At 35.2% G+C, this 22,869-nt stretch overlaps 2 protein-coding genes across 5 annotated transcripts; one reads left to right on the plus strand and one right to left on the minus strand.

Annotated features, from left to right (window-relative positions):
• The first annotated feature begins 820 nt into the window (after positions 1-820).
• Positions 821-8,559, plus strand: LOC107218782 (beta-ureidopropionase). 4 transcript variants are annotated; one of them, XR_006903047.1, is made up of 6 exons: positions 827-1,530; positions 2,082-2,329; positions 3,177-3,565; positions 4,349-4,666; positions 4,944-5,086; positions 6,198-8,559. XR_006903047.1 is itself a non-coding variant. In XM_046732727.1 (5 exons), exons 1-5 carry the CDS (start codon positions 1,376-1,378, stop codon positions 4,945-4,947), a joined length of 1,122 nt encoding a protein of 373 aa, XP_046588683.1. In that variant the 5' UTR covers positions 821-1,375; the 3' UTR covers positions 4,948-5,835. The 4 variants fall into 4 exon arrangements, 3 of the variants coding, with proteins under 3 accessions (XP_046588683.1, XP_046588685.1, XP_015512274.1); XM_046732727.1 differs by lacking the exon at positions 6,198-8,559 and having other exon boundaries at positions 821-1,530; positions 4,349-4,674; positions 4,944-5,835; XM_046732729.1 differs by lacking the exon at positions 6,198-8,559 and having other exon boundaries at positions 824-1,530; positions 2,082-2,178; positions 3,167-3,565; positions 4,944-5,835.
• LOC107218781 (peregrin) lies at positions 4,709-21,562 on the minus strand. The gene is made up of 10 exons (XM_015656787.2): positions 21,544-21,562; positions 21,279-21,463; positions 20,756-21,038; positions 15,845-16,172; positions 12,986-13,501; positions 9,759-10,058; positions 9,465-9,639; positions 8,158-8,576; positions 6,195-6,602; positions 4,709-6,054 (listed from the first exon to the last, which is right to left on the minus strand). Exons 2-10 carry the CDS (start codon positions 21,396-21,398, stop codon positions 5,874-5,876), a joined length of 2,730 nt encoding a protein of 909 aa, XP_015512273.1. The 5' UTR covers positions 21,399-21,463; positions 21,544-21,562; the 3' UTR covers positions 4,709-5,873.
• Between the last annotated feature and the right edge of the window lie 1,307 nt (positions 21,563-22,869).

The following is a 22,869-nucleotide window of genomic DNA, read 5'->3' on the forward strand; positions in this document are numbered from 1 at the left end:
GACCAACTGAATCTAAACTCAAGAAAAAAGAAAAACCCGATAAAAAAATGTCCAGCAATATTGTTTTGACCAATGATGGTGAAGATAAATGTAGCAACATCCTTAATCTGCTATAGAAATGAATCTGACTAAAATCGAATAACACGTCCTGAAATATCAATAATTTGAGAAAAGTTTTGTAATTAGAACGTCCAAAATAATTACATGGTGTTTTTTTATTTGATTCTTATTAGTGTTTTAGAGTGACTCTGCTCGCTGACCAGACTGCGACAAATGGTCTGAAATATATCCTGAAACACTTAAATTAGAACATAGTTATAATTTTCAAGTGTAATATTCATATATTATAATAGTCAATGAACATCTGCTGATGATAAATTCACTTTTGGTGATAACTATTTGTAAAGTCACTTTCTAGCTTTCTCCAGAGTTTTTTATGGTAAAAAAATAATCCCCAGAATATTAGAATAGGACAAGAAACACCAATGATCGAAAATTTTATACATTGTCGTTATAAAACGTTTTCCCAAATCGTTGGTATCTTTGATTGTGTTATTTGAATTCTTTTTATCGCTAAGATGAAGCCAATCTATCAGATTGTACTAGACGAACTTTTTGGAAAATGGATAAGTAAATATTTTTATATAACGCAAGGATGTCATGCGTCTTTTCTGTACACAAAGTACCTGTTTCTACGACGGTCGAGTGAGTCTGCGAATGCGCATGCGCGGAGTACAAAAGAGACCACTTTTTAATCCTAGGACTTAGAAGTGGCCATTTCTGTACTATGCGCATGCGCTGTCACAAATAAATCAGACATTACAGAACCCTAATCTCAATGTCGCGCGACGTGAAAAAACGCGTAACATACTCTTGTTACGTAAAGAATCGTGTGGAACAAGGAGGCAAGGATCTTTTCGCCACGCGTATTTGCAATATTTGTCTTCGGCTCACCTACGACTCATTTTGCAAACTTAAGCGCGGCCCGAAAAGACCGACTCATATTCCGGGATGATTTTGCAGTAGGTAAAAACGGTCATTTAGATCTGATTTCAGAGAAATGGACAAAAATTCCCTCAACTGAAATAGTCTTAATACCTATATTCGTTTGTCCACACGTACAATTGAATTTTAACTTATAAAACACAACTAATAATAGACTACACTTGAGCACCGCCCGCAGCTTGAAATGAGTTAAACGCGCACTTATACGTGCGCGAGTTTCTTATCGCGTACTGTAATTGTGTGTAAATGAAGCTCATATTAATTTATGACTTGACAGACGACATGATTATGTCGTATTTGCCGGTGATCCGAGAATCAAGCGCCGATTGGTCCGTGAACATTGAAATAAAAAGAGACACATTCTACTCTGATGCCAGTCGCTGCACGATCATTGGGGCGTGAATTTGTTCCACTTTCATTCTCGTGTAAAATGGAATCTTATACATTGGAGGATATTTTAAATAAACATTTGCCGATAAATGAGTTACGAGAAGTGAAGAGAATTTTATATGGAGGAGAATTGGAGTAAGTTATGAGCAGATGTGCCTCATTTTACAACTCAACATATAGGACATTCCGTGCCAATTCGAACATGAATTGCCCGCACATTTTTGTATTTTGGATTTTTTCATGCAGCTGTTTTTGAGTTAATCAAATTTTTCTACAGATCCATCGTATTTAAAATTCTCCAAAAATTTTCGATGATGTCATAGTTTAGTCCGATAATTTTTGGGTGGATTCTCTTATTATTCTTTCTAATGTTTAAATATTAAACGGTTGCGCCAAAAAAATGGTAAAATATTATTTTTTAGAAACGCTACTATCATCTAAAATGTTTCGTATAAATTAAATACGATAAGGTCAAAACCGGATCGAATTGGCATAGAATGCCTTATACGCAAAACGTCAGTAAGTGTTTGTTGAGCTGGCTGTAGTATTAAAATCTGAAACTAAAACGTTATCATTCTATAACTTATCTGGGTTTTCAGTTTTCATGTTACATCTCAATGCATAATGCATATGATATAAATGCATCGGTAATAATGATAATGATACGTAAAAAATGGTGCCAACAGGAATTTAAACTTACCAAGATTCAAAGGCACCGATGATGTCGAAATAAAGGGATGGAAATTTAGAGCTTCACCCGAGCAGCTTCGTCAACCCCGAATGGTTAGAGTTGGATTAATACAGCATTCGATCGTACTACCAACAACAAGTCCTATAAATCACCAAAGAGATGCTATATTCAAAAAAATTACAGCATATGTGGAACAAGCCGCTGAATGTGGAGTCAATTTACTTTGTCTTCAGGAAGCTTGGTGTACGTTTCTTTAAATTGAGTCGTTAACTTAGTGGGCAGCAAGTTTCTTTTGACCAAATCAATTGAACTGAGGTTTTAACAGGATGTTCTATGGCCAAATCATATAATAAAAGTTCCAAGATGTTCCCTTGTACGAAAGAGAAAAAAAGCTGTAATTTTGTTGCTTAGATTTGTTGTGACTGTGTGCTTTTCAAGTGTTATTAAATGTGTTGTTTTCAAAACACTCATTTTCTAAAAACAGAAAAAATTGAAAAAAGTCACTAAAGTACAATAAAATTTTTGAAGACTGTCAGAAGATCGGAATAATTTCATAACACCAAATGTTGATTGCAAAAAATAATAAAAATCAAAATATAATTATTGGAGCGCACTTTTCATGTGAAAATAAACGAAAAAGAGTTCCTGATAAAATATGTCGAGAAAAAAAAATATTACAGTATTACAGAATTTATAATCATAAAATATTGACAAACGTGTCATCAATATTGGAGTTAGTTAATAACGTTTTTTTGAATATATTCGTTACTGTTTAATTTTTCAAAGATACATTTTTCATCCATTTACAAAAAATTGTTTCAATCATTTTCACATGAAAAATGCATTCCAATAATGAATTGTTATATTTTCATTATTTTTTACATATAATTGCGGCTGTTGTGAAACGATCATTTCGAAATATTTTGTGTTATTCTATTAAATTCGGTATCTTGCATTTGTTCAAACTCCGATGCTTTCAAATTTATTTTAATCAACCAATCTTGTTTGAGATATCATGGATTGTCCCATATATAAACGTATTACAGTCATTTATTAGTCGATATAATAGTAAATGAGTAGGAATTCACAGCGATGCCTTTCGCCTTTTGCACGAGGGAGAAACAGCCATGGTGCGAATTTGCAGAAGATGTATCGGACGGTCCAAGTGTGATGGTTCTTCGCAAGCTTGCGCAGCAGTACAACATGGTCATTATATCACCAATTCTGGAACGGGACAGTAACAAAGGTGACACCATATGGAATACATGTGTGGTGATCGGTACAGATGGAAATATCATTGGAAAGCACAGGAAAAATCACATTCCACGAGTTGGGGATTTTAACGAATCAACTTATTACATGGAGGGCAATACGGGGCATCCTGTTTTTGAGACTCGGTTCGGTCGTATCGCTGTCAATATTTGTTACGGCCGACATCATCCGCAGAACTGGATGATGTTTGGAGTAAATGGCGCAGAGGTAAAAATTACTGTTGGAATAGGGTAACCACTTGTTTGGGAAATCTGGAAACTCGACAAATGTCAGGAGATTTTGTATCAGTCAGGGAATTTCAGCAAATACTTCTAGTTTTTCTTGGAAATCCTATGACGTATGGTCTTCGATACGATCTTTCAGTTTGTAAACTATTCCTGATGATTTAAACTAACTGTTAATCTAACACGCATGCTACACTTATTTCAGAAATTTTGTGGGTTTAAGGTCATCTAGTACTCCTACCCTTACCGACAGAGCGAACTTACCCTTTTTCGTCCTATATTAAATAAACAAACGAAAGCAAAAGGTTCAAATTTCGGTGGTTGGAATTTTTTTGTCAATTTTTGTTATATGAGTAACTTTCACGAATTCCGCTACAAAAGAGCGATGCACCATCGAAATTTGAACCCTTTGGGAGGAGATTCTATCACTGCGGCACAATGAGTTTTGAACTAGATATGCTAGCAAACGAACTCCCTAAAATTCATGAAACTTTAACATAAGTTTGTTTTTACAAAAATTAATCAATAAGTGTTTTCTTGAGAATTTTTACATTATCTTCACTGAAGATGTGGAAGCTCCTTAATAAACTATTCCATTTCAACATTTCTCAAATCACCGTAAGTGTTACAAAAAGCGATATATCAAAGACAAAAGTCAGGGAAAAGCGTAATTTCGGCCAGGAAATTTCGAAAATCAAATTCTGAGGTCACCCGTTAGAAACGTAGAGGAGTGAATATTTGAACTTCAATTTTTCACTCTTCACAGGTGGTGTTTAATCCTTCAGCAACAGTCGGCTTACTGTCTGAGCCTTTGTGGCCGATCGAGGCTCGTAATGCAGCTATCGCAAACAGTTACTATACCTGTGCGATAAATAGAGTTGGTAATGAAATATTTCCCAATGCTTTTACCTCTGGGGATGGCGCTGCTGCTCATAAAAACTTTGGCCACTTTTATGGATCGAGTTATGTGGCTGCACCAGATGGAACCAGAACTCCCGGTCTTAGTCGTCATCGTGACGGTCTTTTAGTTGCCGAATTGGATCTTAATCTCTGCCGCCAGACAAGAGACGCTTGGGGATTCAGGGTGAGGAGGTAGAAATTACCAAGGAAAAAAATACAGTTAAAAATTTGTATCAAACAACGATGTAAATTCTATTCTGTGTATCTCTAATGTCTAAAGACAGCTTAGAGTACAGTTTACATGGTCTACACAGATATTATCTGTTGATTTTGTTAAAAATGGTTCCAATTAACTGGAAACGAATTTTTTTTTGTAGCACTGTAGAAAAATGAGTGTGAAATTATATTGTGTAAAATTCATTTTTGCATTTGCATTTGTAAAATATAATTTATAATTCTAGATGACACAGAGACTGGACATCTATGCTCGAGAACTTGCAGAGGCAGTTAAGCCTGACTACAAGCCACAAGTAATTCGGGAATAAGGCCTTTCGCTTTTTCAATTTCTTTGAAGCTCTCCACGTCTTCGTCGTTTAGGAGTTTGGTGAGTTGAAAATCAACGCGTTTTGCTCATTTGATTAAGACAGTCGCACATCGAGTATTTACTCAACTAATATATTCGTAATTTACGATGATTTTCTTGAAATGTGCGATTAAGAAATAGCAAAATCACAAACAAAAGCTTAGATGTCGATTTATTGTAGAAAATTGCTTTAAAATAGTATAAAATCCAGTAGATTCATTCTATTTTACTCCACCATTACTTATTATGTTATTAGAACTATTTTTAAAAAATTTTCTGAAACAGATTCGTTTGCCGCTAGTAAATTTATTGCCGCTATTCTTTGATCCACCTCGACACCAGTAAAATTTTCTCAGAAAACGAATATTTAACTATACCAATGTGAGAAAAAAAAAGTGTGTCACTAGTGCTGTAGAGAATAGTTTTCTGAATAAATTCCGTCTTTACAGAGTGATATCGAATAAAAATACCAAATATTTCACCCCTTAAAAGTGATTTGAATTGAAAAATCGATATCTAAGCTGTTGCTATCAACTTTGATCATTTCGTTTCTTTCTCTTGCATACTTGCTAACATCATTGCTGCTTACGAATACATTAATCCGATAAATAGCCAATGTGCTCTTAGCTCGTAATGAAAAAAAAAAAGAAAGATCTACGACCCACCAATGTCCTTAATAATTTAATCCAAGCGAAAGTCACATTTAGAGAATATCGACAAATGTACGTGATTTGCGCTTGGGTAGTAAAATAAACGTGAAGAAACAAAAATATAACCGTATTTCAAACAACTGGGTATTCACTATAAGTTATACAGGTGAGGCTGTGGCAAGCGCAGAGTTGTGTGTTTGCTTGCGATAATGCAGTGCCTCTTGATAGGCTTTTTTGACTGCTTTTCGGTCCGCAGGTTTCCGAGATTCGATTAGTTTCCCTTCGTCTAACTCTTTTGACACTCCCAATTTTTCCAACTTCTCACCAGGCAGCCATTGCCTAGAAATTGAAAAATGTGATGACGTGTCGAACTATCGAAATATCATTCAGTCGTCTAATATGCTTGTACAGCATAATATAACAAGCTTTTCGAAAGGCAAGAGAAACTTAGATCGCAATTTCTGAATTGTGAAACTAACCAGGTACGTTTTGTGTCGAAGAACAAAACAAGAAAAACAGGATCCTTGTAATTGGTAGCGAGAGCGAGAACATCGTCAGGCGGTGCTGGAATCGGAACTCCTTTATGCACGGTTCCTCTGGGTGTTCCAGGATCGATAATCAGTGCGGGATACCAAGGATATCCTCGGCACTTTGCCCACACAAGTTGCAGTGCCTCCAAACGATCTTCATCTTCCCCTTCCCCGTCGGCATCCTCTTCCCCTTCTTCTTCGGTACTTTTCTCCTTCTCTAACTCGGATTCTTTTTCGGTATCCATATCTGCATCCTTTTTTTCCACCTCTGGGCTTGTTGTACGACTTGTCGAACAACTGCTACAGCTTGAAGATTGACTTTCGCCTTCTCCTCCATCGCTTTCAGTTACTCCGCTCCTGGAATGTGTGTGTGACTAGATTTGAGACTCGTCATTGAGTTAAAAACATTTCTTTCCTAATAGAATCCATCGTTATAAAGTACTATCTATTAATTAAAATATTTTTACTAAATTGGTACAGGCCTCAGAACAGCAAATTGGACTTCCCTTTTTTAAGTATCAGCATATGTGTAATGAAATTATGAAACATTTTTAGGACAGTTTGCAGCAGCTCTAGCAGCCGTTAAGATTTGTGAAATGTTACACTATCTTTAGTTACAAAATGGTCAAAATTCATCTTGGAAGAAAGAAATATTGATCATCGCTGTATGACTGTCTTTCCACTTTCATGTAATTGTAGTATAAAAATCGCGATCGTTACTGGTTTGTAGGTTTTTCAAGTTTTACATCATCTTCCATAACCAAAACTCAAGGAATAGATGAATTTGTAAGAAAAAATCAAGTATGAGATAAATATGTGACACAAAATTTCTCGATTGCATAGTCTAATTCCATGTTCCTGAGATACTTGACAATTTATTCGATTTTTTAGTGCAAGCGTTTCCGTTACAAATCTAATAATGACTTCATTAATGTAAGGATAAACTGGCCATACTGTCAGAACTCAATTTATTCGATTTCTTAGTGCAAGTGTTTTAGTTACAAATTCAATCATGACTTTATTAATCTAATGATAAATCGGCTATATTGTTGGAACTAAAAATTAGAAAACGAGGAAAAACCGTATAAAGAATCTCCAGCAACGTTATTTTTGTTAATGTTGATGAACACGAATGAAACAAATAGCATTGATTCTGAGCAAATCCGAATAGCACAAGCTGATTGTGAGATGTGGATGGTTTGAGAAAACGTTTAAAATGGTTGAACTTTGGTGTTTTTAATTGGACCTGATAGTTTTAGGTACATTTTATTCGCTAATCAGATCTTCTGTCAGATAAATGGTCTGAAAACATTTAATAAATCTTACATTGTAGTATAGTTATAAAGTATAAATGTCATTGTTGATTAGCATATATCCTTCCTTAATTACGGAAATCTTCCACTTAGTATTTGTGAAATTTTTTTCGGGTCATCTTTAGAAATCTATGGTGAATAAAATAAGTTTCGAACCATTAAAATCGGATTAAAAATATGAAAGAAACTGATTAAACTCTACTCTGTTTAATCCATTCGACAATTCCAACTCAAAACCTTTTTGCAAATTGTTCATATTTTAGCTTAAGTTATTCGAATTTACTCAGCATTATTTCTGTTACATAGCAGGGATGTCGTCTTTATTCGAGCTCACTACCATCGGCACAAATAACAGTGAGGACATTTTAAATGTCAATTCACCCTTATTCCAAATGATTCAAACCCATTTATATCTAGTTTCTCATTGTAAAACTGTATTTTCAGTTACGTTTGATGGTATAGTGAATTTATTTGCGTCTTAGAGTTGCTGCTATGTTTACGAAATTATAGGATAATTTTAGAATAGAATATGCAAATACAAAAAATCTATGAATTTCAGGACATTATTCCTGAAGTACGTAGATTTCAGCCTCTCATACCTGTACACTCTGAAACTATCTCCTTGTTTTTTTTGATCTCCTTCTGGAACGGGAGGCACGCCACTTCTACTTGCACGAGCTTTGGCCTTGCGTGTGAACAACACCGCAGTTCGTCGATTAACCCCACCCCCCCCTGTTTCTTTTTCGTTTGTTTGTGACTCTGATTCCCCTCTATTGCGACCAGTTCTTTCTCGTTTTCGCGGTTTGGCGACAGTTGATTCCTCTTCGATGACAGGATTGAATTCAGGATGGTCTTTACGAGCTTGCTCAATAAGCGCTCCGCCTTGCTCGCGCATTCTAACTCCGGCTCGATAAAACATTGTATCCTTCCGATTGTAAGCGAGACAATTGCTCACCATGAGGTTGAAGTCAGCTTCAAATGCGCCGATGGAATCGTACTCTTGTTTTTCCAGTTTAGCCTGTAATTAAGATATTAATTTGAATTGGTTTTTTTAATTTCCATTTCCTGCAAATACATTTGTTTGGAATAAAGCTTATCGGAATGCGTATATACCGTGTTTCACATCCGTAGGCATAAGTAATTTCCCACTCTACTGAAAAAGGAAGTTATTATAATCACCCCAAAATTGAAAAATTGGGTTCTTACCAGATCTCCAGGTTTTAAGGACTAAAGAATAACTGGCCATTTTCTGACACCGAGCGTGTGTGTTATCGATTTTTTTGCCAGATGATATCTCAAGAATAAATGAATGGATTCAAATGATTTGGTCCTCAATCGACGCGGATTTTATCAACTTACAATCGATTAGATTTTAGATCTGAATGGTCTGGTAGTTTTTGAGTTATCTGGATAACAGAATTTGTAAATAAAAAAAAAATTATAATGATTTTAGTCCCAATCTACGCGGCACTTTTGAACTCAGTACTGATGAAATGTCGGTTCTGATTGGTTAAGCAGTTTTCAAGTTATTCAAATAACAAAAGAAAAAAAATATATATATTCAATCAATGATACATCAAAAACAGGGGTTTCGATGATTTTTGTTGGAAACGATGTGGGTCTTCTTAATTCAAAACTGATTAGATTTAGGACCTGATCACTTTAGTGGTTTTAGGATTATTCAAATACTATGACAAAAATTCTTTTGATAATATTTCAAGAATGGGTAAATGAATTTTGATGATTTTGGTTTGAATCGATGGGGCTCTTCTCGACTTGGAACTGGTCAGATTTTCGAGTTACTTAAGTAAGTAAATTTTTACTAATTTCGAAACGTTTCCAAGGAAAAGTTTATAGATTGGCTTGTCAAGGTAATTTTTTTTTCTTCGATATAACTGTTTCATACCTGCATCGTTGACAGGTCCATAGGATGCGATACTATTTCAAGATAGTCTGTGACTTGATCAGTATCAACTGGCTGCCCAAACACGTCGTTGGTATCTCTTGCTTTAATTCCTTCTAAGAGTGATCTAAGTATACTTTCAAGCGGTCGAAGTTCATACCACAAGCACTTCTCTTTCCTACGAAAATAATATTGGGAGTTAGCTGTAGCTTAAGTGAAGTAAAAACTCATCTAAATCCCAGTACTACAGTATACTTATGCAAGGACATTGAATGTATCAGAGTGGAGCTTACTTACACTTTGAAGAACTCCTTCTTCAGCTTTTCACGTTTTCGAACCAACTCGCAGAGGAGTCTTGCCCGTTCTAAATCCTGACGTAAACATTGCCAATACTTTAGTTGACGGTAAAGTTCTCCTCTAAGTTCACCGTCTACAGCTGGTGATATGTGACCTCCTAACGTCGGAGGACGAGAATGTGGATGGGAACTTTGAAGCCTTCTCAGAAGCGGTACACCATTTCGAAATTGGCGTTTTAAAGTCCAGTAAGCTATCAATCTTTGTATCAACTGACTTTTCTTAGGCAAGCCTTCAGCCAAGCTGGATAGTTAAGAAATTTAATGATTACTAAAAAAAAAAAAAAACTTTTTCACTGGTATAATTATATTTTTACCATCAAAAATATTCAATTTTAGATTTAGAACTTTAATTAGTCGAAATTCAAAAATGACTTTTTTAAGGACCACCGTGGTGCAGATTTATCCTACATGGGGAGGTCATGGGTCCGAGATGGCTGATTGAGTTCAAGTTCAACTCAGTGAAACTAGATCAAATTCTATTAGACTAAGCAGCTCTGGCTGTAGGCCGCCAGATGAATGCTGGCTAGCAGAGCCCCTCACCGTACGGACTTGACAGTCGGAAATTTCAGCTCCTGATTACTCAAAAACTAGAAGCTACAGGCAGATAAGAGGGGGAAAAAAAATAAAAATCGTGCATAGTGGAATTTGATCTAGTTTCACTGCTTTCGAGTGTAACGAAATCGGCTGGCCGCTCTTGTTAGTCTCGTTATTTGAATTCACCAATAGGAAACACAATGTGCACAACAGTTATTTTTTTACAGAAATCAGTTTAATACTCAAAAAGATGAGTTTCTTAAAAATCAGATCCTAAGAAAGCTAATTTCTTACAAGCAAAAATTTCAAGAAGATGTATATTTGTATGTTTTTTCCTAGTGTTCACGTTCTCCAAGATATATTTGTGCACGTGCGTCACGGAAATAGTTGTTTACTTGTAGATCACAGAAATTATGCAGTGTTTTCACATCTTTTTTTGTTTGCTATCAATCAAGCTGCAGAAAATTATTATGTGCAATGATTGAAATGAAGAATTTTTCCAATGTGCCACGATACAAACACAAACATGACAAATATCTGAAACTACTGTTAAATATTAGAAGTTATTTATGCATCTAAGTTATATGGTTCATGTACGACAAATGAAAAAACTTCAGGAAGAATAATTTTGATTCTATAATATATAACTGGTTGTCCCAAGGGTTACAAAAAAAAAATTCCAGATTTTGCAAGTGTTTCCAGTACGTAAGTGCACTTGTATAAACAGGGTGTCCCGATTTAAAGTACGCATTACGTTTTCAGCCAAACTAACGTTTCAATTGGAAAATGTGTCCCACAGAAGTTGTTCGGTTCAGAGGGGGACACATGAAGATTTTTTTTTTTTTGGTCCAGCATCATAATTTGTGATGCTGTGGAAGATGCACCAGTTTTTTTAAATGGAATCATGCATTTTTCTTTCAACTTAAATATTCTTCATTCAAAAATTTACAATTTTCTCAGAACATATTTTTTTTCTAAATGAATAGTTCGTGAGATAGAACAAAAAAACAAATATTTTATTACACCAAACTTTCTGTGTGATATGTGTGATATGTCGGAGCATCATTGGGGTGACTACAGATGTTCAAAAATACCACCATCAAGAGCAATACATGCTCTCACTCGCTTTTCGAAGCTCTGCACCGTTTTCAAAAGGATTGCCCTTGGAATGGCTCTGCACGCTTTAGTAATTCTATTTATCATGTCAACCCTAGTCGTTGGAGGCTCTTGGTAAACAACATCTCTAAGGAATCCCCACAAGAAAAAATCAGGCGATGTTAGATCCGGCGATCTTGGTGGCCACTCAACTGGACGTTCACGACCGATCCAATTACCACCGTAGGTAGCCTGCAGATAATTCCCACAATTTGGTTTTAATGAGGAGGTGCTCCATCTTGTTGGAACCACATTCGTGCTCGTGTATCCAAGTCAACTTCTTCCAAAAGCTCTTGACACATTGATCACCAACATCGGTGGAAATTAAATGTTTGGTGTGGGATCGTCAACGGATATCTTGTAGGGCCATATTACTTCGAGGGACCGGTGACCGGGCAAAGATATCTCGACTCTTTGTAGAACGCATTACCAGAGCTTTTGGAAGAAGTTGACTTAGATACAAGAGCACGAATGTGGTTCCAACAAGATGGAGCACCTCTTCATTATCTCCGAATTGTGAGGAATTATCTGCAGGCTACCTACGGTGGTAATTGGATCGGTCGAGAACGTCCAGTTGAATGGCCACCAAGATCGCCGGATCTAACATCGCTTGACTTTTTCTTGTGGGGATTCCTTAGAGATGTTGTTTACCAAGAGTCTCCAACGACTAGGGTTGACAACATAAATAGAATTACTAAAGCGTGCAGAGCCATTCCAAGGGCAATCCTTTTGAAAGCGGTGCAGAGCTTCGAAAAGCGAGTGAGAGCATGTATTGCTCTTGATGGTGGTATTTTTGAACATCTGTAGTCACCCCACTGATGCTTCGACATATCACACATATCACAGAGAAAGTTTGGAGTAATAAAATATTTGTTTTTTTGTTCTATCTCATGAACTATTCATTTAGAAAAAAAATATGTTCTGAGAAAATTGTAAATTTTTGAATGAAGAATATTTAAGTTGAAAAAAAAATGCATGATTCCATTTAAAAAAACTGGTGCATCCTCCACAGCATCACCAATTATGATGCTGGACCAAAAAAAAAAATCTTCATGTGTCCCCCTCTGAACCGAACAACTTTTGTAGGACACATTTTCCAATTGAAACGTTAGTTCGGCTGAAAGCGTAATGCGTACTTTAAATTGGGACACCCTGTATATATTATAGATGTTTATGTTAAACTTAATTTGGATGCTCTTGAATTTACATTATCATGTAATATATCGTTCATAAAGCTGAAAATATCTTAATTTGTGGATTTCTTGTTTCAATTAACACTGAAGTGTAATAAGCAACGAATTAACCAATTTTTATATAAGTACAATAGATTTCAAGATTTCAAAGGATTTCAAAATGTTTTATAGTATCAAGATGGTTTCATAGGATTCCAGAAGATTTCAGGAGATTTATGAAATTTTGAGTGGTTTAAGAAGATTTCAAAACTAAGCAAAAAATTCGTTAAAATTTTCCAAAATTTACCTGGCAATTTCTCGTATCCGTTCGGGAGGAATAGTTGGTATTGAAATAACTGGTGCGGATGAGCTTTTTTTGTTGGCAATAGCCCTACGCCTGGCATCAGCAGGATTGTTGGAGGGTTGGTAATCCGGAGGAGCATGTCCCTCGCAATAAGCAGTTTTCTGAACGAGCATCGGTTCACCGTTAGCTGGCTGAACAGTCCGCATTCGCATGCAAAGTCCAGCTTGTTGGGCGCAGGTGACGTGGAACGCGGCATAGCAGCTGCTCTTGTGACATTGTATGCAGGCGCCAGCGCCTCTCCTCTTGCATACGCAGCAGGTAAGTTTCCAGCGAGCCGAAGGAATACTCTCTATGCTGTCTATAGGCTCCAGAAATACCGTATTTGCAAATCGCACCTCTGGTATCCAAAGCGCGCAAACTACATGCGCCCAAGTCGCAGGGCGATCTGTCTGCTTGAAAGCTCCGCCTCTGTTTGGACAGAGAACGCAGTCGACAGCTCTGGAGGGACTCTGCAAACACCTAAAACGAGCAAAAAATTTGGTTATCTTCATAAATTTGAAACTAACATTGGAATATGTTTCGTGGCAATCTGTTGGCTGAATAAAAAAGAACAAGAAGAAAAAAATGGCAATTAGGTCGAACTTAGAGATAGCATTCTTCAATATACAGAGTGTTTAATTTTAATCGCCCTACGCCGATTACTCCAAAACAAAGTAAGATATGAAAAAAGTTTCCTACAAAATATTTGGGGTTCAAAGGGGAAAAGAAGATGAGACTGTCAGCATCTTGAAGTGAAATTTTTTAAATGGGGGTAACTACAGAATTTTGTGAAACACAATGTTTTAAAACGCTGTGTTGTGAATCGTGATGTTATGAAATCCCCAAATGACTCCTATCAGTGGTCTTTCCGTTGTGCGGATTTTCATGCCCCCACTAAACTGTGCCTGAACACAAAAACTTATTTAATATTTCAAATAAAATCGAAGATTGACTCTCTCCCTCTCTTTCAGATTCAGTCTCTCAACTTCATTGTTTGAATATAAGCCATTCAAAAAGCCATTCTTTGAATAATTAAAGTCAGAGAGTAACGGTAAATCACTTATATAAATTTCAGAAGTTTCACTTCTGTCACGCACGATTGCAACATACATGTTTTTTTGTAAATGAAGTCGCTAAGGTCAGGTACAAGTCAACTTGGTTTTTTTAAATGGAACAGTGTATTTTTTTTCATCGGTATCTGGAACGGTATTAAATTCTGCAACAAAAATTGCTTACTTAACACGTAAACTTGACCAGTGATGAGATACGAGCGGGTCAAGTTGCTACAGAGAAAGCTACCGATAACTCGTTAGACGAGTTTAGGTGGTAAGTATGTAATTAATGTTTGATGCAGAATTTTATGCTTTTTCAGTGTCGATGGAAAAAATACACTGTTCTATTAAAAAAAAAGAAAAATTGACCTTTACCTGACCTTAGTGGCTCCACTTACAACTCTCATCTTTTTTCCCTCTTTGAACTCTAAATATTTTGTAAGAAACGTTTTTTCGTATGTTGCTTGGTTTTGGAGTAATCGGCCAAGGCGATCAAAATGAAACACCCTGTATCTTGCAGAAAAAAAATGAATCCAATGATTTGCTTTAGTTTCTTGAACGTTTGTGCATTATTTTAAGTCTTAAATAATCTTGAAACTCCTGAAGGGGTATTACGCGGTAAATGGGTGGACTCTTTTCCATCTGCCGAGGGCCGTACAGCTTAAAGGACACGCCCTGTGAAACTGGAGCACAGACCCTTCAGAAAAGTTCCCTGAACACACCATCTGGCTAATTCAGTGGTGGAGGTAAGGAATGCATTGCTGGGATCAGTAGTAGAGGCAGAATTTGTATATGAGTTCAACTTTTTGAGTCACACATTATTGTGTGAGTCAACTTTTATAACAAAATAGTATTCTATGGTTTTTGGACTCGCTAATTAAGAATCTGAAATCAAGATTTACAAATTTCGAGATGGCGGATCCAATATGCCGGACGAAAATTTCAAATTTAATCAAATCAAGTCAAAAATACTCTATGCAGTGGTTTTCGGTGTCGTTGATTAAAAGTCTAAAATCAAATTTCAAAAATCCAAGATTACGGATCCAATATAGCAGACGAAAATTTCAAATGAGATCTAATTTGGTCAAAAAAAACTCTATGCAGGGGTTTTCGGGCTTGCTGATTACAAATCTAAAATTAGATTTTGAAAATAGAAGATGGTGGATCCAATATGGTGAACGAAAATTTCAAATTTGATGGAATATGGTCAAAAAACTCCATGTAAGGATTTTCGGAGTCGCTGATTGGATTCGCCATACTGAATTTTCAAAATCTGATTTCAGATTTTTCATCAGTGACCCCGAAAACTTATAATTTATGTACAACGTGTGTATGCGGAGAGGGGTAACTTTCTCGGAAATAAATTATTCTAACAATAATAAATTATAAGATGCCGCAATAATTACTTTCGAGAATTGAAAACCTATTAGTATACTATCAGAAATAGCAAAAAAATATTTTGAAAAGTTGTCCAAATATACAAAAAACAGATATAAAATAGGTGGTAAGAATACTTACGACTATGGCTCATTGTCGAAGGGTTAAAAATCACCTCGTCTTTCACTACCACGAGTTGATACAGTAAAGTGGAGGCCATACGAGCCATATAAGCGTTGAGTTTACAGCTAGCAAGTAGTGATAATACTGATAATTTCATTTGAATAATACCTTTGAACCTCTTTTCGTTCATCCCGGTATAGTCATGTATAAGCAATAAGCAATTTAATTACTGCCAGAGTCGCAACCAAAATTAGTAAAATCTATTACACACCTTCTGCACAGCCATTGTCCCTCGGGAATATAAGGCACTCCATAACAATCCTGGTGTACGGCTAAATTGCACATGTCGCAAAAGAGGATCGCATTGCTATTCTGACATTCGCCATCCATGCAGATGCAACAGACCGCATCTTCATCCGCTGCTACCCCTCCACCTCCGTTTGTTTGCTGCTGGAAATATGACTCCTTCTCTAATCGATCCATGAGTAGCTCAAATATATCAGCCGCCAATGGCGGCTGAAGGCCTGCAGCTGCTCTACGCTCGTTTACGATTGCCAGCCACGCTGAATCCTCTTCATCAAGGTCGTACTCGACTTCACCTGAGATTAGAAGATTACAAGTTAATGTTGTACACGATCTATTTTATTTTACCTAAGATAATCGTCTAAGATAAATTTATCTCATCTCTTATTTTATCGAGATAATGTGATTTCAGTTAATCTATAATCTTCATCTTTTGTTGACACAGTATAACGATAAGATCAACTGCGTACAGAAACGTAGGCAACACCGTTGAAAGTCAAGACTCTTATGTAATTTTGCGATCATAAATAATTCAGTAACTTTCTGAAAGAATTTTTTCGCAATATATTAAACTGGAATAAAGAATGATTGGAGCCAATCAAAATTAGTTTTTTGCAGGTCGTAATATAATGATTTTTACCAACACTTGTGTGGAAAGTTTAATTTACGAATCCTGTAGAGCGCGTGTAAAATGCTTCCTCTCCGAACAGTATGGTAAAATAATATTAGTGCATGCGCAATATATAATTACTCTCTTTTATATACATCGGCATTCTTTGGGACATGCACACTTTCAAATAACTCAATTTTAGGCGTTGCGTGATTGAGCATAAATTACTTGACCTTAGATGCTTGGCCACTTGCTTTTTTACGTTCAGTGACAACTTTGTTGATTTTTCAATCAAACTTTCCTTCAGAGGTGTTGAAATAAAAATAGCGTCTGTCACACATATGGATGATCCATATCTCACTTGTGTAATTTGGTGCTTGGCTAGGCTTACTTAATATTTATATTAAATTTTTGAGATATCGTAATTTTTTTGTGCACAATTGGACTTCTAAGATGTCAATGTTGATGTTTATGAGGGATTATGATGATTCCGCGAATATAGTAAGCACTATAGATAAACAAAGTGATGAAAGTGCCTATTTTTATAGAATAAATGTAATTATCGGAAGGTTATGGGGACTAGAAAAATGGACTCTTTAATTTTGGGTTTTTGGGATCACTAAAAACGAATCCGAAGTCAAAATTTCAAGTTTGTTACTCAGGGGTTTTCGGGGATGCTGAAAACGAATCCGATGTCAGAATTTTGAAATTCTAGATGTCGGATCTAATATGGCGGACTGAGAATACATAAATTAATCCTATTCACTCATATTAGATTTGACATTTTCAATTTTGAAAACTTCTCAGATCTGAACACATTTTTGACATCAGGGACCTCGGGAACCCTTATATATCCAGTTTCAAGGAATTTGACTGCATGGAAAATATATGCTTCAAAGGGTTAAAAAACCTACACTGTCTGGTTGAACCAACCGAATGATTTCTAGCGATAAATTTTTCTCACTACCCAGAAAGAAAAATTTTGTTGAACCAACAATTCTTTTTTCTCAGTGTATTTATCTTTATCTTTCTGATTATCTTTCACAAACATACGTGCTCGACAAACTATATTTCATCTTATCTAGATGAATTTTTATGTGAATGATATTATCTTTGTTTAGATAGTACTGTATTGGTGTGAATATAAGTCAAGCTTTTTGTTGGCCAATTTCCCCTTCAATATTCGTATTCGACTTATACACAAGAGTGACTTATAATCGGAATTTTTTGGAAATTTGCTTTATCAAGTGAAAAAACTTTGTTATCGACCAACTGTCGTAAAATTGTACCAATAAAATCACGGATGTTGAAGAGTCAAATTCCAATTTCTTTGAATAGCATTACTCTAAGGTATGAAAAAATTAAAAGTGAGATATTTACACAATACACTGAAGTTTTAGTTACGTAGTGCGAGAAAAAACAACAACAATGTGGGTGATCAACAAACATGTCTCTGATACTAGATCATTTCCTCATAGAATTAGACTTACATTCTGTTTATAAATAAAAGTCTCTAGATATGTAGTGGTAAAATTGGTTGTTGATTTATATTCAGACCAATACGATAATACTTATTATCTAGTATAGCACTGAATGTACAATTTAGTGTTATCACCAGCTGCTAGTATCAAAATTCTTGGAGTAACTATGTTGTAAATAATTTTATTCCATGCAAAGAAATAATTGGAACCCTGTGTTTACATCACTAGATTGTCGCTTCTGAAATACTATGCTCAATAACATCATTTTATGATATTCCAAGACTTTTTCACATCTAGGAACTGATTCCTCTAGAAGACGTTTTTGAAATAAGGTAAAAAAAAATATCCAGTAACAAATTTGCCAAGTATACGATAATATAACACACATTTAATCGAGGGTTTGAACTAAGTGCAGGTGTCTGGATTTGGAGTATTGATTTCGGGAGAGTCGGTTTTACTTTGTTCGTGATATTTTCTTGAAATCGATCTTATTTGTGTTTTGTTATATCATTTAAATTTTAAAGAAAGTCGCATTTATGTGACATGTCATACAAATTTGGAGCCTAAATCTCTATAAACCTAGCTTGAGCTAAACTTGTCAGAGATAACGTAAGTTCTTTGCATGTATGAAAATGAATATTAAAGATAAAAATGATTAACTTTTTCACGCAGACATTTGTCCTTACATGCGATTCACTTCAAATTTGGTAAACATGGGCTCATGGGGGTCACTGATTACGAATCTGAACTCGAAATTCGAATATTTAAAATGGCTGTTCCAATATTGTGGACAAACAAAAACAAGATAAAAATTTTGTTGGCATATGTTAAGATTTTGTAAAAATTGGCAATTGGGATTTCATGGTAGATTGGCAGAAAATGGTTTTTTTTTTCGTACATTTTTTTAGACGTAGAAAGATTTCACGGACCATGTGGAACCAAAGAAGTCTTTTAATTAATAAAAAGCTGCATAAAAAAGGTGTGAATTAAAAGGTTGAGAAAGATTGTAATTGTAGCTTCAAAATTTTCCAGACCCAAATAAAATTTCAGGATATTTTCATGACTTTTGTTAGGAATCATAAGTTCTAGATATATCCAAGATTCCTAGGATATCTAGTAGTGTTTTTCTAAAATTGCACAAAAAGCATAGCCAGCCGAATAACCATATAGAAATTGTCCCTGTTCTGATGTTATCCTCATTCTAGTATACTGTGTATTCAAATATCAATAAGCTCTCAGTCAATTTTTAGGTAAAAATGTTAATTCATTCAAGAGATATCGTCAAAAAACAAAAATGTTAATCATCGTTGTTTCTCAAATACTATTCGACCAATTTTGTCCACCGAAATTGAGGTTGTACACTACCAAGCAGTATAAGTAGTATAATTATGGAATAAAATTTATTTATTTTTCTACGGTAATTGTTTTTCCAATATTTATTTTGCTTTCTCAGGAGAACACCATTTTTTGTCTAGCTTTTCTCATCACTACACTACAATAAATTATTTATTAAGAATTTTCGAAGTGATGGACCCAAAAAAAAAAAGTGGTAATTCTTGTCAGTTAGATTTCATTCTATCGTTAGATTGTTTGTTGTAAATGTTCGATTCATTGTAAGATTATTGAAAATTTGAAAACTATTTGACAGTATAAAGAGACAGTAAATAAGTATTCGATCTAATTTTCATTAATTTTTTTTCTAACGTGTTTCATCACTTTGAAAATTATCAACAAATTCTGTATTGTAGTAAAGTGATAGAAGTTACAAAAAAAAAAAGGTGGTCGGAGTGCAGTTAGCAAAATATGAGCATGTTTTGTGTATGTTTTATTGCATTTCAAACAATCCTAAAGTTGCGAAATGATTTTCCTAAAAATGCATCATTGCATTAATATTACGAGTGGTTGATGAATGGTTCGTTTAGAACATGAAATTCAACTCCATAGTCTGAGGTTAACCAAACGATTTTTTTTCATCGTTATTCTGCAACTTTCAAATTACAAATAAAGGCTTTGACAAAGTAAAACTTATTACATTCGGCAACCACAACGTTTAAGGAGGTTTGATGACCAAAAATAATATATACAGTGATTTCATTACAAAATAGTCGTACATCAATCATTTATCAAATTACTATATTCGTGATCTCTTTATAAATATGCAAAAGAAAATACTGGCATTGAGAACAAAAGCTTAGGTATCAATGCATCATTTCAAATCATTTTAAAATGTTTAAAAAAAAAAAAAAAAAATATGGAATCTATTGATTTCACTCATAACTTCTTTTACTGAGAATTCTATTTTCCACAAACTCACTGAAATATTGTTTTTCATCATGTTGGCATAGTTCAAAATTCAATCTTACGATATTGCACTAACAATAATTGTGATCAACAAATGGCAGTATTGATTTAAGTACCGTAAGAAAAAATTTTGTTCATTGACTTTGTAAAAAATAATCTATTGAATAAAATGAGAAATAGTAAGTTTTTAACGATATGGAAGCGATCTTAAAAGAAGCATCGATATTGAAGCTATAGTTCGTGATGCCAATATTTTTAATTTTTGTACTTGTAAAGAGATCTTCAAATATAACAATTTGACAAATACTTAATGTCTGAATACTTCTCAATAGGATTAATAAAAATATATTGATTTTCAGAAAACCAAATTGAAGAACTAATTCAAAAATTACGAACTAGTGTTTAATTTTCAATTTTTACTATGTGAATGTAACGAACTTCAACCTTGTTTTAAAACACATTGATCAGAGTGATGAATGTTTATTACCGTCAAGTTCTTCCCCGCTGCGCTCCATAAATCGAACATACGAATTTGGGAGGGGTTCAGCTTCCCCGATTTGACTTTCATAACCATCTAAAGCTTTGACCATGGCGACTGGCAGCGAATTTAATGTAGTTTTGTCATCTTTATCCTTGTCAGTAACCGATGTACTTTTCCTGTGGTCGGAATTTTTGTTATCCGCTTCGTATTCCTCGGATGAAATGATGGGAATAGCCTCTGTTATACCCAGACGATTTGATTTACTTCCTTCTTCTCCGACGCTATGAATCTGTTAAAAAATAAATCTCAAATTGAATTAACTAATACCTAATGTGCTGTTTGAGAATATCTTATCGATTTATGCTTAGGCATCCAATTTTAAATATTGTCAAATATAGAGTGAACGAACGATAATCTTGATGCAACGTGTAATTGGAAAAATAAAAGCCGATATGATTATGAATAAATGCTTGCATAAGCTCTTTAATAAGTAGGTGAGCAATAATTAAGAAATTCTGGATAAACGTACCAAAACAAAACGCGCGGCCTCTTGGGGACTTAACAATTCGGAATCACTTGTTGTGACAGCATCGCCTGGAGCCCCAATTCTGTTTCTTCCCTTCTTTTTACTGCTTTGAGGAGTATTCATGCTTGATTATGGGAATATAATTCGTGACAGAACCGACATGGGAATGTATCAAACATTTGTTTATTCTAGAATACAAAAAAGGCAAGAGTTGTTTTAGGGTTAATGCACCATACAATCGCGTTCATAACCACAAAGTACTAATTACTAATAGAGCAGCATACTGTAACATCCGACCGGAACGTCCATATGTTTTATCGACTATTATTACTGCATGTCACTTTTATCAACTAACCAAACTCGAAGTACGAGAATCTTGTACCCATAAAGTAATAAAACAACTGTCTAACTATTTGGAATATCCCTAGATGGAAATAACTATGACATTCATTAACCAAAGCTTAAAAACCATGTTACGAGATCTTCGCACTACAAAGAGCTATAATATTATTATACGTTATTATATCCATTATCATATTAACACCATAATTAACTAACACCGTTATATCCAATTAATATATAACACTCGACAATGCCATTTGTGCATTCGGAACTGAGAGCTACACTATAAGCAACTTACGTTATGCCATATAGCCTGGAGTGTAGAAGACTGTAAAACCATAGATACGTGTATAAACGACATAATGTAAAGATAGAAGCACTGCTGCAATAATCCATAAAACTAGAGACTGCAAAACCATCAAAACCGTAGGTTTGTTCGTGCTAGCTACACTTTCTACACTTTCGTGGGGAGTGTACAATTGCGCGTTCGTTTTAGCGGACGTGACGTCGATGGCGCTGTTCGTTTTACAAATGTCACTAGACTTTCGTTACACTTAGGCCGTGTTCGAAAATTGACTGACAGTACTGTCAGCAATCTTTTATTTCTTTTGCGCTTCCAAGTTCGTGATAAGCTCTGACTCTGTCCTAGGGAATTTTCAGTACTATCAGTCAATTTACGAACACGGCCTTTGTGTTCGGTCTAGACCAAGTGTAAATAGTGTAAATGGTTCAATTCGCATGAATGCTACAGGTTTTTCCACCACGTTAGTGAACTGTGATGCGATATGTACCTTAAAACTCACAAGTGACAACAATGCAACAAACCCATAACCACCACAAATCAGAACAAAGCAATACAGTATTTTACTTAAAAAACAACGTTCAATTTGATAACGGTGTACTTAAATCATAAGATATGAAAGATTTTGTTAACAAATTCCAAAAATGCTTTATCTTGTATACTAATTTGTTGTATTAATAAGTGTTTCGAGGAAAAAAACGACTGTACATAACGTGCGCCATTTTCTTGTCCCCACATTTCTGCACCTTCTACACTATTGCGTTCGCGCTATCTTAGCTACACTCGAGAAGCCGACGAACACTCCCCAGCAATCCCTAGTACACTACCCTAGTTCGTTTTACACTCGCGAGTGTAGAGTGTAGCTAGCACGAACAAACCTCATACTTTCCTCCGTAACGCCGTATTGTAGGCAACACGCGCAGCGTTTTGAAGGCATTGCAGATCTCCAAT

This window comes from Neodiprion lecontei, chromosome 2 (genome assembly GCF_021901455.1).
Source record: "Neodiprion lecontei isolate iyNeoLeco1 chromosome 2, iyNeoLeco1.1, whole genome shotgun sequence".
In the NCBI taxonomy this organism is placed as follows: domain Eukaryota; kingdom Metazoa; phylum Arthropoda; class Insecta; order Hymenoptera; family Diprionidae; genus Neodiprion; species Neodiprion lecontei.